Source organism: Notamacropus eugenii, chromosome 2 (genome assembly GCF_028372415.1).
Source record: "Notamacropus eugenii isolate mMacEug1 chromosome 2, mMacEug1.pri_v2, whole genome shotgun sequence".
NCBI lineage: Eukaryota > Metazoa > Chordata > Mammalia > Diprotodontia > Macropodidae > Notamacropus > Notamacropus eugenii.
This window is the reverse complement of record NC_092873.1, coordinates 485,178,745-485,195,174: the sequence shown is the minus strand read 5'-3', so window position 1 is coordinate 485,195,174 and position 16,430 is coordinate 485,178,745. Positions and strand designations below refer to the sequence as shown.

Here is a 16,430-nt window from a genome sequence, read left to right as displayed (position 1 = left end):
GATCAAAGTCAACACATTGGTATTGAGAGATACGTTATGTTCATATATATTTTTTCGTCTTGATAACATATTTGTCCTAATTGCTCTATTAGTTTGTAAGCTTTTTTAAAATCAAGAATTGCATCCATTGTTTAATGTATAGCCCCAGGATTAATACATAGTTTCTGTACCCTTTAAATATTAAAAAACTGATTTTTGAATCACAAAAAGTAGAGGTCTTTTTGGTTGGCTTATAGGATTGTTATGCCATTTAATTTTAGTTTGGGAAAGACACATTCACTGGCAATTTTCTGATAACCTGAAACTATTTAAAGAGTTTATGACTTCTAGGGCAAATTTAAGGGGGGGAAACATAATTAAAATCTGAGGGTACCTACATTGTGTTAAATTATAATCACTTCCTACATGAGGCTTTTTCTATTTTCCCCTTTTTGACATTTATTTGTATTCAATAAGCATTTATTAAGTACTTTCTGTGTGCTAGGTTCTATGCTAGTGAGAGAATGTAAAGATAATATTAAATAGATTCTGCTATGAAAGAGGGAAGGTAGTTAGTGGGATGGCCCCCCAAAAGGGGGGAAGGATTATTAAAGCATTTTCAGAAATGCACAGGAGAACCAAGAATATCTTAGTAGTAACATTGAATTGAATATTTTTGAGAGATGCAAGCTCTGTGTAATATTTGCATTTTCTGTTCAGCTTTTTATATGGAAATATTCTTTTTTGGTGTTCAGATTTAAAAAATAAAATTTAGAAGTTTGTTAAATGAATCAAATAGGAAATTTTAACATAATAGGAATGCTAACTCCTGATTCTAGCTTTAAACCTCACTATCTAGTATAACACATTCCTCTCTGACATTTTTTTAGGATCACCTGCTATTACCAGCTACCACCCATAACAAGACCACAAGACCAAAGATGTCCATAGTTTTGCCAGCAATAAACATAAATGGTAAGTTGAAATTTATATTTATGAATTATATCAGATTTCCTTTTTTAAGCCAAGGCTCCTTAGGGTAATTTTTTTAAACATTCAGATGGTCATTTGTGTAGATTGGTATATTATTTTGAAACATTATCCCTTGTTCATGTTAGAATAAGATTTTGAAAGTTCCCCCATTCAGTTGTGATTGTATATTATCAGAAGTTTTCAGTCTGTGTAAGATAAGGAAGGGTAGTAGTGGTAAGAAAAATTTCCCATTCCTCTGATTTGTTTTAAGATCCTTATTATACATTAGGAGCCCCTTCCAAATTATAAGCTGGTTGTTTTCCAAAAAGTTTATTTGTAATGTAGTTATTTAGAACTTACAACACATTTTCTCATACTGTAGATATAATATACCTGAACTAGAGTAGTTCTTGGTACTGTTGTATTATAGGTATCACAGTTAATACTAGTATTTTAGCCTTTAGTCTTCCAATATATCACAGTACTGTCAATTCTATAGTTAATAATTCAGTGATTAGTACTATTATGCTAATAGTATTTTAGTATTATTTGTCTGTATCGTAGTTTTAAAAGACAATTATAGCCTGGCCTGTGAACTTCTGCACTTTTTTAATTTTTTACGTTCATATGTTGTCTCTGGTGTTAGGTGAAAGCAAACCCTGTGACATACGAAACACTTCTGTGTTTTAAGTACAGGGTAAAGCCTTGTTTCTTTTAGACATTTTTAACTTGTATTCTTCCTAAGTACCTATAGTGAGTTCCTTACAGCACAGGCTTGTACTTCCCAGTCTAGAGAGGTTTCAGTCCTTAGAATTAAGAAAGTTTTCTCTGTACTCACGTTTTAATAAAAAAAATTTTTAAGCAAAAACTTTCAGACTAATAGGATTAAGGCTTTCTATATTATAAAAAGAAATTTATATGTAGCCACAGTGAAATCTTGTCTCTAAATCCTAAATTCCATATAGAAACATATTAAAACTAATTAATTTAGAACTGATTAAGCATCTTTGAACACTGTGTGATTTTCAAGGGATAGTCACTATGTGAAAATTTGATATAAGAGATAAAAGATCGTTAAGCATTGTTGTGGATAGATTTGCTTGTAGTAACAAGTTATTTCATAGTAACTACTACTGGCAGACTTAAATATTAACTGGAGTTCACGAAATACTCTTAAATAAGAATGGTTGCCTGTTATTGAAGGCATTTCCTATCACCAGGAGTATAATTCTGTCTTTGCACCATTGTTGCAGGTTGTATACTTGTTCGTGGTTTTGTTTTTTTTTTCCTGTGTTATCTTGTTTGTTTGCATTAGCTAATGTACTTTTTAAAGTTAAAGATATACTCCATTTGTTATGTATGTCTAACTGCTCAGAACACAGTGAAACTTCCTGATATCAAACTGTAGTAGAAATAGACCGTCCTTTCTCAACCCCAATCACTGTCATTGTTAAAACTGTCAGTCTCAGAGTACAGACTAGTTCAAATGCCAGTATACCTCTGGTTGAACCAGGTATGTAATTATCTAATATCCTTACTAGATCATCTATATTAATACCTCCAAAGAAAGCAGACAACTTTTTGTTGCCTTAAAAAAAATTCTTATTAAGGTCCCAGTCAAATTAAGCCTTGAGTAAGAAATGTGCATTCTCTGTTACAGTTTAAGGTTGTAGAGGTATGTGGGCTATACTGGGCAGTAAACAGGTCATCTGTTTATCTCTCTTGTGGCTGTTTATATGAGTCAGCTTAGAAAATTTAGAAAAGAAAGATGGCATTAAAGTTCTCATAAATGCATTCAGACATACAAAGATGTTCAGAAGAACTAACCTAAAGAAAAGGAATCTGTTGGCTGTAGTAGAAAAAGTGCTAGGTTTGCAATCAGAGGACCTGGGTTTTAATCTGGGCTCTGCCACATAGGCATTATCTTGTTTGTCCGATGTGGAACTTAGTTATCTCTTTATCACTTCGGACCTCAGTTGTCTTAAGTTTAAAGTGAAAGAGTTGTTCTAGATGAGCTCTGAGGTTTCTCCTAGTTCTCACACAACCTACTCCCATGTACCATCTCTTTTCCCCATGCCTGTGATACACTCCTAGCTTCCTTCAAAGCTCAGCCCAAGCTCTGCTTTCTACAGACACTCTGAATTTCCCTTCAGTGCCATATTGTCAAAAATTACCTTGTCTCTGTGTGTGTGTGTGTGTGTGTGTGTGTGTGTGTGTGTGTGTATTTTCTTTAATATACAAGAATTTCCTTGAGGGTGAAGACTATTTCATTTTTGTTTTTGTAAATCTCAGTTCCTAGACTTTGGGACTTTTGACTGACACATAATAGTTGCTTAATAAATGCTTGTTGATTGACCGATTCCTTTGGTAAGAGTATTTGTCAGATATCTGATCATATGCTAGCAATGACACAACCATAAGAATGTCAACAGGAGCTTCTCATTCTGTGTGTGTGTGTGTGTGTGTGTGTGTGTGTGTGTGTGTGTGTGCGCACACCTGCCAGAAATGGGATGTAGCTTACTTTTGGGCAGGTTAGTGTTAGAGTCATATGCTTTTCTGCTGTAGGAATAAGTGTTTATTCTTAAGGCATATATGCTGAATCTTGTCCATTTAAGATTTGGTACTAGTTTAGGGAAACCCCTGGTTTTACTTTATACAAGAGTGATATGACTCTTAATGTTAGGCCCAAATCAATCAGCTATAACTTAATCTCCATTTTTCTTGGCAATGAGAAATTTTAAGTCTGTTATTCCACGGATCTAGGAATGCTGTAGTTAGAAAGTTATTTCCTTTTTTTCTTTCAAAGTTCTTTATATGTACACAAAATGTAGAGCTAAAAAGAGGCCTTAGATATCATTAAGTTCAGGGGTGGCTGCAGGTTCTCACCCCTGATTTAGTCAAACCCAGTTTTACACACAAGGCAATTGAGACTGAATGTTTAGGTGATTTGACTGAGGTTATATCTATAGCAGTGCTAGGATCTGAACTCAGGTTCTGTGACTACAAATCCAACATTCTATACCAAATTTCTGCTCCCAGTAGCAGTAATGTCAAACTCAAATAGAAATGGGGGGCCACTAAACCATACATGAGGCAGATAGGTGGCGTTCCATTGTGCATAAATCCAGCCTCAGGTGCTTTCTAGTTGTGTGACCCTGGATAAGTCACTTAACCCTATTTGCCTTTATCCACTGAAGAAGGAAATGGCAAACCACTCCAGTATCTTTGTCAAGAAAATTCCATGGACAGTATTGGCATATTGTAGTCCGTGGTGTCATGACAAGTCGGACATTACTGAATGACTGAACAACAGACCATACATAATGATCCTTGTGAATGCATGTTGATACAGAAAACAGTGTTACATTAAGTTTTATTATGTTACTATTTATTTTGTTAAACATTTTCGAATTACATTTTAATCTGGTCCATAGTATGTGGACTTCATGTGGCTTGTGGCCATGTGTTTGACCCAGTTGCCCTACAGCATGTGTCTCACACACACACAAAATCAGATTACAGATCTGAATTACATTCCACACTCTCCCACCCCTCCCTTATCTAATAGTAACCAAACTTAAGTCAGAATAATTGCATGAACTTTGTTCATATTCATCTTCTCTTCTAGTACAAATTTTCAAGAAATTTTGAAAATCTTGAAAGTGTGTTTTGTTTTGTTTTGTTTTTCCCACTTTAACAAGCATTTATTAAATCCCTATGTGCTAGGCACTGTGCTTGGTTACTAGGACTATACCTAGCTCTAAAAACTAATTACTTTCCCTTAAGTACCTTACATTCTTCTTAGGGAATTATTTCTTTAATCATTTCCAGTTCTTAAAATTTTATGATTCTGTTATTTTTATTGATATTTCTAACTTTCTTAGCCTAGTATACTTTTTTTATGTGTGTATATATGTGTGTGTATATGTATGTATGTGTGTTCCCTTGTAAATAAGCACTAGAACATCCAATCATGTGATTTCTAGTCTACGTAGAAATGGGAGCAGTTAGGTGGCAAAGTGGATAGACAGCCAGGCCTGGAGTCAGGAAGACCTGAGTTCAAATACAACCTCAGGCACTTCCTAGATGGGTGACCCTGGGCAGATCACTTAATCTATGTTTGTCTCGGTTTCCTCATCTATAAAATGAGCTGGAGAAGGACATGGCAAACCACTTTAGAATTTTTGCCAAGAATACTCCAAATGGGGTCACAAAGATTCGGGTACGACTGACCAACAACAAAACAACAGAAAAAGGACAGGAGGGAGCATATGCCAGGATTACTTAATCATTTGCTAACTATTCCCTCACCCTACCACTAGCACCACCAGGAGAAAGATGAGGAAAGGAAAACAGATTTGGTTTGCTGTCATCTCCAAAACCAAGCACTTGGATCATGAGATGACCAACTTCTTCCAGGATGTGAACTACTCCACTTTTGTGTTTGTATCTTGGCACCTAGCAGTGTGACTTGTGCATAGCAGGTGCTTAGTACATGCATGTTGAGAGAATATTGTTCACAAAGTATGCATATAAGAAGTAGGGAAGGATGAAAAGGAGGGTTTAGGGAGAGAGATTCCAGTACACTTCTTTGTCCTGTTAAAGGCATCATGGTCTCATAGTTTAGGTAAAAAGAGTTGTATAACTCATGCTCCTACAGCACTTTACAGTTTAAATTGCTATTTCCCACAGCAGTACTGCCAGCACTCTTTCGTGCTATTGTTAGTATCACTTCAAGTTCAGTGTTCTTTCCCTTATGCATAGACCTGTGAGGGAAATTAACTGTGAGGAAATAAAGCATAACCAAACTCATGAATTTTATTCTAGTAAACCTCCCATATCTTGGAAACACAGAAACTTAGAGCTTGGTTGTATTATGACATCACAGAGGCTTTTTAAGTGAGCAAGGAAAGGAATTAAGAACATTGAATATAACTTACATTTTCTAAGACTCTTGAGTCCAAGCACCACATGAAATTTAAAAATAAGAATGATTGGAGATAACTAAGATCAGTAGGTTTTGGTTAATCATGTGATTCTATAACAAGGCCACTTTCCTCCTCATTCCACCCCCCACCCCAACATCTCCCTTCTTTGGCTTCAGTACTAAACTTCAGTCAAGTGATTTCCACAACCATGCTGTTTAGTCCTATCTCTCAAACCGAATGTTCAGTTGGTTCCTGCATATCTCTTCACGGATGACAGAGATGGCACAAATTCTGTGCATCCCAAATGTATTGTGCATCCCAATCCACATGTATTGCTTTTTTTTTCAGAGCCAGAAGTCCTTTGACTTGACTGTCTTTTTCACTGGCTTTTCCATCACCTGTGCTGAAAGTCTTTGAGTTATCTTTGCCTTTTGGCTTTCCTTTCCCTATCTAGTCAGTTTTTGAGTTTTCAGATGCTGCTTACACAATATCTCTTTTATTTAACTTACTATATCCTATCTACTTCTCCCCCAAAACAGGCCTTCATTACCACCTAACTGTTCTATTACTGTTGTCTCATAACTGGTTACCTTCTAGTTTTGTCCCTTTCCAGACCATCCTTCACATCACTGTCAGATAAATTTCCTTTCCTGATGAAATCATGCCATTTTTCTGCTCATAATCCAGCAATACCTTCCTATTGCCCAGGGAATCTAGTACAGATTGCTCAGCCAGACATCAAAGGCCCTACATGATCTATCACCACCTTCCCTTTTCAAGTTTATTTCATATGTTCCCCATCCATATACTCTATTTCAATTAAATCAAACTACTTACCATCCTTTATAAATATCCTGCATTTTTTTTCTCGCATCTGTGCCTTGGCTTATGCTTTGTCTCACAGCTGGAATAATACTCACATTTATAGAACACTTTATGTTTATAGAGTTCTGTCACATAATGTCTTCTCTGCCCTTTCCATGTCCCACAACTCCCCCACCCCATACACACGCTATATCTTCTGTTGAAATATTATACATTTTTCAAACCAACTCAGATGCTAACTTTTTCCATTAATATTTACCTTCCCTAAAATCTTAACTTGGACCACACATGTTAATTTATTTATACTATAAATGTTTGTTGACTGACTGTTAACTAATTTAATCTCTTTTTTCTACCTTGGCCTCTGACATGACTTGAATATAAAGGGCGGCATCATTAGCAATTTAGAGGAACAAGGAAGAATTACTTATCAGATCTGGGGGTTTGGGGGAAATCATAACATCTCTTGTTAATACTCTTTTGTCTCCTCTAATAATGCTACCATTCTGGTACAAATACTTATCAGTTCTCCATCTAGACTATTGCAGTAGCCTGCTGGTTGGTCTCCCTGCCTTAAACCCTTCTTTATTCCAGGCATTTTCCACTCAGCTATCAAACTAATCTTCCTAAGGTGAAGTTCTGACCTTGTCACACTGTGCTCTTCCCCCAACTCCCGCCCTCAATTCACTAAACTCCAGTGGTTCCCCATCACCTCCAGGATCAAATGTAAAATCATTTATTTGCCATGTAAAGCCCTTCATAACCTGTTCCTCTCCTATTTTTACAATATACTTACACTTTACTCACCCCTATGCACCCTGCATTCCTGTGACACTGGCCTCCTTGCTGTATCTTGCGTAGAACATTCCATATCTCCTAATTCCATGCGTTTTCACTGTCTGTCCCCCATTCCTGGAACTCTCTCCCTCCTCATCTCTGTAAGAAGCCTCTCCAAATCCCCCTTCATTCAGGTGCCTTCCCTTTGTTGATTATTTCCTTTTTATCTTGTCTGTCACATGTTTATGCATAATTCTTTGAACGTTATCTTCCCAGTTCTTGAGAGCTGAGACTATCTTTTTACCTTTCTGTATATCCCTAGCACTTAGCACAGTGCCTGATACAAAGTAGTTGTTAATAAATGCTTGTTGGCTGACTACTTCTTATGTACGTTCCATGTTCTATTTTGTATTGTAATTTTTTGTGACTGTATCACATCCTCTACCAGAATATGAGCTCTGTGAGGGCAGGGATTTAATCATAATGTATCACTTCCATTATCTAGCTGTAGCCTGCTTATAGTAGGTACTTAAATATTGTATCTTGAACTGATTTAAATTATTCCAGAAAAGGCGGTGAAAAAGAGAAAGGAGAAAGAATAATTTCATCTTCTTAGGAATTATAATTTGTTGCATGAAAATAACAGGAGAGTACGCAGAGGGTCTTTTTACAAAGGTAGTAAATGTTCTGGTCAGGTTAATGCTCTCATTTTTTAATTGTTACTTTTCCCAAATAGCAAACATGTATTTTCTCTTCCACTCTTCTTTTCTCATTGAACAAATCAAAAGAAGAAAATCCTCATAATAAATATATTCTCCATTATCATTTGAACATGTCCAGAAATTTACTTCTCCTATATTTTAATTCCTTTACCTCTCTAGCAGCAGGTGGGTTATCTGCTTCATCTTCACTCCTCTGGAACAATGGTTTACCATCATATTGATTACATATATATATGTATATATATATATATATATATATATGTACACACATACATATTATATATATGAAATGTAATTGTATAAATTTTTCTGCTAGTACTGTTATTTCACTCTGCATCAGTTCAGAAGTCTCCTCAGTTTCCTCTGAAACATTCCATTTTGTCATTTTTTATGGCTGTCTAACAGTCCATTACATTAATATAATATCTGTTAAGCCGTTCTTTAGTAAGTGAGCAACTCTTTATTTTCTTCCTACTATGAAAAGAACTGCTACAAATATTTTTGTACATATGCATCCTTTTCCTCTCTCATCTCTTTGGAGTCTATATCTGCTTAACTGTTTGATCTTAACAATGGGGGCTTATGTTTAAAAAGTGATCTTTTCATTCACCAGGACCACTGATTTCGAACCTAGTATGCACAAATCACCATGCTAGGCACTGAGATACAGAGATAAATAAAGCAATAGTTCCTACTGTTAAGGAAGTTGGACTCTAGTAATTAAAACAGATACCAAAAAGGGGAGTATCAACATGAGAACTGCATAATAAGTGCTGAATAAATGTTGATTGATTAAGAATATAAAGAAAGCTAGCAATATCAGTAAAAGTTGTGGAGATTTTATTTGAATTTGGACTTAACTTTTGGGTAGCATTTAATAAGTGGCAGTAGACAGTGGAGAATATTCCATCCATATGGAATGGAATTAATAAAGGCACAAAGATAAATTCCAAGAAATGATGAATCATCCATTTTGTCCAAAGCTTAGAGTAATTTCTAGAATAAAAATTTGAGGTAAGGGTGGAAAAAAGGTTAGAACCAGATTGTAGGGCCCTTTACATACCAGGCCAAAGGACGCTTTTTTTAGACCCAAGCTGATTGAAGAAGAATTGAGCATTAATTCTCACAGTTCTGCACTATGGCTTTAAGTGGTGAGAGTGAAATAATGAGGATGTGGGTATTGGGCCTAAGTCTTCAGTATTTGCCAGGTGTATCAGTCTTTATTCTCCTCCCATATTTATGTTTGCAATTTAATTGGTCTTTGCTTTGCAAGTTTCTGCTTCTTCTCTCCCACTAAAAACAGTTTCAAATAACATATGTTAGTTAAAGATTTAAGAATCAAAATAGAAATTCTCTCTTTTTTCCTATGTGGAGATCTTCCTGTGGTGAAAAGTAGAAATAAGTGCCTCAAGTAAAAGATAGCAAGATTGATTTGAAGATTATTGAATCGCAATAAACTGCTCATACATCTTTTTCTGTAAGAAGACTTTTTCTGTATGATTACCTGCATGTTAATCATGGATAATGAATGAAAATCCCTTACCATTTAGAAAGAATTTTAAGGTTCCACTTGTAGCTCCATATATCAGCATTTCCTATATTTAAAGGTTTTCTACTTATGTTGAGTTTCTGATAAGATTTTTTTTTAATTTTAATTTTGGTTGAATTTGATTTTTTCTTATCTTGACGCTTAATAGTGGATTTGGGAAGGGCATTTGACCTTTCTTTGATTTGAATTTATCCATCCACATAAAACAGGTATATTGTTAAAACATTCAAAGAATTCTTGAAATTGGCTGTCATAAAAAGGATGGTAATGATGAATTATTCTGATGGTGAGTTAACTTAGGAATGGACTGTATCTTTTTTTTTGTAAGATAGTTATTCACAGTGCCCTCTTATATGTATCTTCCAGATACTATTTGATGAAGTAATAGGTATCATGACGAAGTGTCAGAGGTTTTCTTACCTCTCTGACCATTCTTATGTCCCCTTCACCATCAGCTTCTTCCACCAACTTCAGATATGGAAGTTTACCCGGTTCTGTCTTCTGACTTGATGTCTTCTGTTTTTCCACTGATCTCCTTCAATTAAGTAAATATGTTAAGTACCCACTATATGCAGAGCACTCAGGTAGGTGCTAGGCTGTATACAAAGTTTGGATAAGACATGTCTCAGCCTTTTTGGAGTTTACAACCTAGTAGGGGAATAAGCTCATTTATAAACAGTTGTGGGATAGGAATATACCCAGGTAATTATAATACAGTATAATACCTGTTAAGTGTATGCAAAGGATGCAGACAAAGTGCCGAGTGAGGTACAGGGGGGAAAGTCATCATTGACTCAAAATCAAGGAAGGCTGTGAGCAAGACAAGTCAGCAAGTATTTATTACATGCTTATTATGTGTCAAGCACTGTGGTAAGCCCTAAGGAAACAAGTACGAGAAGAAAGAAAGCTCTTGCCCTAGAAGAACTTACAATCTAATGGGAGAAAAATAGCACATTTAAAAGGGAGCTGAAGTGGTGTTGGAGAAGGTGTTCATGTGAACCAGAAACAGAACCAGGAGAGGAAATGAAGGATGGCCAGCCTGGGATCCCCCACAAAATAGAGACTGTAGGAGAAATTCACAGATATGAGAAGGGGGTCTTCAGGCCAAGGAACATTACAGAGTGAGAAGGCCACAGCTCAGTATCCTGCCAGTACCTCAAATACGACATGTTCCACACCACACCTATCATCTTCCCATTTAAAGCAGCTCCTCTTTCTTAGTTTGCCCTTTTTCTTAATAGTCTCACCATCTTCCCAGTCACCTAGACTGGGATGATTCTTAGGGTTCTTACTCAGTCACCTTTGACTCTGGCCCAGAATCATTCTTCTTCTTTGACCTTGTGATACTTACTGCCACTTAATGGTATACTGCCTTAGGGCATCTCTTGTGGGCTTCTTTTTTTAGATTACTGATCAAATGAAGCTATGTATGTAAAGTAGTTTGCCATCCTCAATGCTCTCTCTCTATGTTAGCCAATGATAAAAATTTTTGTCTGCACCTGTGATTTTGTCGATATGGGCAACTCCTAGGGAGAAAACTTTCTTTACTGATGCAGATGGGCAGCTGTTCTCAAAACATACTCAGAGAGCTGCCCAGGTCCCTGAGAGTTTAAATGACCTGCCCAGCATTACAGCATTTGTCAGAAGGAAAACTGAACTCCTCCTGACTCTGAGTCCAGCCCTCAGTCTCCTAATTATTCTGTCACTATAGTTATTGCTTTTATTGTTATTATCATTATTATTTAACTTTCCTTGTATATGTTGTTTTAATTCTACACCTAGATTATAAACTCCTCCAGGTCAGCAACTATGAACCTTGCTCTCTGAGTCCCTTCCTGTCTAGTGCGCAGTGCTACACCTACTGTAGATGTTCAGTAAATGCTTATTCTTTGTCATTCCCATTCAACTTCCTGCCAAAATAAAAGTACCTAATTTTTCTTTGTTCTTCCCAAGGCTTGATCATTCAGTCCTCCCCAGATTTGACATAGCCCTTCTAAAGAACCCTTTGCTTTAAACACAGCTTCCTTACTTCCATGGTTCCCCTTAAAAAAAAGAAATTCCACTATCCAGGTTTAATATTAAAGCTTGTCTTATATATGCTTAATAAAGACTAATGGATACATTTAAAGACCTGGCCTAGCTCTTCACACTGGAGAGTGTTACAGGTAAGTGTCATAAAGGGAAAGAGAGGAGATTTTAGAGACTTTGATTTTTGTGTCTTGGTATATAACATAATCTGTTTTCTGACATGCTAGTCCTTGCTGGTCACTGTGGATTGTCACATACCCCAGGAAGTTTATCTTAGATTAATTTGCATTTGTTTTCTCTGTGATGTACTCTTTCCCTTGAGAAAGACAGCCACTAAGAGCCCATGGGGTTTGTACCTAATTGACCTTTGGTGTCCTGTCAACTTCCAGTGAGATCATCCTAACTCCCTCTCCCATGTGTCATGGAGCCGTTTCCAAATCTAAGCTGTTCCAACAGATGTTCAGCATTCAGCTACTAACAACTGGAGATCTGATTCCATTTAAATACACATTACTGATCCAAGACTTTTTAATTCTCCAACAACTGAAGTTTCTTTTCCACATAATAGGTTCCTCAGAATAGCATGATGTAGATTTATGTTTCTCCTGGAAAATCAAGGAATTAGTAGATTATCAGAAATATCATCATCATGCTTTTTGATTCCATGTCAATGTGTAGTATATTGCTTTAAAGAGCTACTAAGTTCCCAGTGATTCCTCCAAATAGCATCATGTGCTAAAGGCATCTTGTAGCCATCCTGTTTCCCCAAAGCAAATTTACCATCTTCCCAACTTGGGGAATGTTGGGCTTCTCCTGGCTAGCGTTTAGACCTTTTTCCCTTCTTGGAGGAGGCCTTTGTGGCAACTCTCCTCCATAATTTCTGAAAGCAGATTCTTATACCCCTTTTGAAGCCTGTATCCCATCAAGCCTCTTACCAAATTCCCATTTTGCTTCTTAGAGCCTCTAGCTTTCAGTGCATTTGCAGAGGTGTATCATATACTAAGCTTAATGAACTCCCATCAAGTTCTGAGTTCTACCCACTTAGCCAAGATATTGTGGTATGGAAGAAAGAGTGTTATAGCTGGAGTCAGGAAAACTCAGTTTCAATTCCTAGGCTGGTACTTTTCTAACTCCTTCATCTTCTTATCTGTAAATTGATATAGTTTGGCTAAATGTCTCTTAATAGCTCTATATCTATGACCCCATGATCTTTGATGAGAACTAATTCATATGTCCTTTCTCCACAGGCAGGAGACTTTTCTGGAATCCTTTCACTACTTTTTCATAATTACAACATTGTTTTAAACATGTAGAATCAATAGCAGTTTCCATCCATGGAACGGGACAGGTCTTTCTCTGATAGTTCCCCCTATGTGAATTTCAGTGCTAATCCATAAGAAGCAGAAATTGTCAAGTATATTGTAGATGTGATTATTAGGCATATGTTGGTTCACTGAATGATCACTAAGGTCTCTTTCACCTCTGAGATATTATAGTTGTAAAATTCAGCATTCTTTCCATGTATTTCCAGTAGAATGTAAGTTTCTTGAGGACAGAGTCTCAGTTTTTTTATTTCTATCCCAGCACCTTAACACAGTGCTTAGCATGTGGTAGATATGCTAAGTAAATGATTGTTAGTTGATTGATTGATTCTGGACATGGACTGCTTTTGTTGGCAGCCATATCCTCACATAATTTTACTATTTTAAAGTCAGGAGAAAAATGGAATAGAAATTATTTGCATTAAGTATGGCTTATTAATATACATCATAGTGGCTGTTGGATAGTTGAGGAAGTGGAAATAGGTCAAATGCAGCATTTACAAGACTCAGTGAACATTACAGCATAAAAACGTAAAGTCTTTTTCATTGATAAACTTTTTCATTGTCTATCTCCTTATGTTCCTAAATAAATACGGGGCACTGGGAAATTGAGAAATTCAGAGAGGAATAACCAAATATACCTCTTAGTCAGTTTTCAGTTGGTTTTGAAACGGATCGTGCTTTGTATTGTTTCACAAGCACAAGTTAGGAAGAAGAATGCAGCAAATTGAACATAAATGTAAAAAGAGTTGCTACTACATGTGTGTTTTGGCCCGCTGGTAAGTGTTTAATATTTGGCACAATATTTAATGTAATGTCCTTCATAAAAACTGGCACTGGAATCGCTTACAAATGAAGTATGTTTGTATTTGTAGTAAAGTAAATGACTTCCAGGCTAAACACCCTGAATTTGCTGTGATAACCAAGACAATTTGAGCGTTGAGGATAATTTTGGCTATATACAAACTCTGTAGAGAAACAAAAAGATTTCTTGGCATCTAAGCAAGATCCCCCCTAATTAGGTAGATCTGACCCAGCCAAATTCAGCAGACGATGATTTCAAAGTTTATTTGTTTGCTCCGTGTTATTCGAACACACACAAAAGCCTTCAGTTGTCCCTGGTCCTGCTGTCTATGGTTTTGTTTTGTTTTTTCCCCTACTCAGAGCCATAGCTACTAACAAACTGACAACCCCATTATACATTCACAATAAAACAAAACTGTTAAACTGAATAAAAACAAAGTCACTCATTCTTCTCCCTAATTAATTTGCTGTCTGTAATTTCAGAGATGAGACCATGTGTTTTCCCAGGAAACCTATGTGTATTCCCGCACTAAAGCTTCCAGTCAGTTCCAGTAAAGGGTCCAGGCTTTCCCTTAACATGAGAAGTTGCTCCCTCTCCACTTAGCATATTATTTCACACAGAATCCCACTAACACATTGATTTCACTCCCTCCTTTCATACAGTGTTTCTGCTATTATTCAAAGGAGCCATACTCAACATGTTAAACTATGGGTCATTTGAGATTAGCCAAAGAAATTTGGTAAACTGTTCCGGAAAGGAATATTTTTGTAGCTACTGCTATCAATAGGAACTTGAAATAACTGAAGTTAGCTAAACAAAGCACGTGAGCATCAAGAAAATTTATTTGCCACCAGACGAAATGAGTGTATACCAGTGCTTTGCACCATGAAACAGTACAATAGATTTGACCTTTCACTTCCAGAGATTCAAGTTATTTCATCAGAAACTGTATCAGTGAAGACTGAATGTATCTGTGGTGTATTTAGAGTCATACGCTACTAGAGCTGGAAGAAAACTTAAAGGTTACTTAAACCTACTTTTCACTGCCCTTCCCCTTTTCCCTTACCATTTTCATGTGAGGAAACTGAGACTTGTTCATGGAGATTAAACAAGTTGTCTGTTGTCACATTGAGGGGAAGTGGCAGATTCAGGTTTTGAACCTAGACCTTCTAGTCCAATGCCATCATTTCTCTTCCAGGCTGGGTCTGATTCCTTGCCATTCCTTGGCCCAAAAAGTGGGTACTATTCTCTTGCCCTCACCTGGTAAATTGTTCTGTACCATGACATCATTCCAAAGCTCTCCACCAACTTGCTCAGTACACCATTCTGCCTTAACTCCCACTATTCCCCTACAACCAAACAAATGAATAGTCATTTATTCCTGAATATATGTTGTCTTTGTTCCTGCCATTTCTTCAGCCTTGAAATTTCCTCCCCTTCAATCTCTGCTTATCCAAACCCAATCTATCCTTCAAAGACTATGTATCGTAACTCACTTCTTCCATGAAGCCTTCCCTTTTCTTCCCAACTGAAAACGAGCTTTCTCTCCACCATGGCACTTGGCTCATATCTCTTTTATGCTTCCTTTGTCTTATATTGTCATAAAATCATTTGTCATTTTGCATCACAGAAGGTAATAAAGTCAACAAATAAGTATGAGGTGAGGGAGGCATGGCCAGACTAGTTTATGTGAAAAAAGACACAAAGACTTTAAATTTAGCAGAGTCAGCTGCTCATCATAGCAGACAAAAAGGCTGACACTAACTAAGGCCTCATTAAAAAGGTCGCTAGTTCATAGATTTAGAGATGGAAGAGATCTTAAACCCCCCCAATTCTATTCTTTAGGAAAGTAGGGCCCTGAGAAGTTAATTCACTTAACCCAAAGTCCCACAGGTAATAAGTAGCAGATTCCAGATTTATTCCTGCTGCACCATGCAGCCTCTGTGTGGTACCCAGTACAAGAGAGGCAGATGATAATCTGCTTCAAATCTAGAGTGCTGTGTGGGGACACACAACTCAAAACTTTCAGCCCTGAAAAGAAAGAGATGAGGGACTCTAGGTGGTTGGATTAGCACCACTGGGCAGAATCAAGAGCAGTTGAAGTGTGGAAGCAGACTTGGCCTAGTAAAAGGAAAAACTGCCTAACAACTAGAGGCACAGAGTTTGGGGCTACTTTTAGAAGTGATCGATGGCTGCTGAACCCATTTCAGTTCTGCTTTCCACCTTTGGTGTCCACCTATTCCACCCAATTCTCATCTGTGGCTCCAAAAAGTTGCAGCACTCACAATGGCCACACCCTTGTAAACCGTTTTGGCAGATGGGCCAAACCAGGATTTATTGGAGGTCTTCAAACCACACATTGGTGATTTTATAGGAGTTGGACTATTGACCTCATACTTCCCTAATAGTTTTGTGATTCTGTGGTTCTGAGTCCTAAAAATTGTGATAACAGCTCAAGGTAAAGGCTCAGGTCTGAAGGTGTGTCAATAATATCTTTACCCTGGACTCAGTTAATTGTAACAT

At 36.9% G+C, this 16,430-nt stretch overlaps 1 protein-coding gene across 2 annotated transcripts in view; it reads left to right on the top strand.

Moving 5' to 3' along the window:
• The window catches only part of ATF6 (activating transcription factor 6), a 206,422-nt gene that overhangs the window by 156,170 nt on the left and 33,822 nt on the right, over positions 1-16,430 (top strand). For both annotated transcript variants that reach the window (XM_072648817.1, XM_072648816.1), the window contains one exon: positions 870-954. In XM_072648817.1, the coding sequence (XP_072504918.1) occupies positions 870-954 (85 nt within the window). The remainder of the gene's footprint in view (positions 1-869; positions 955-16,430) is intronic.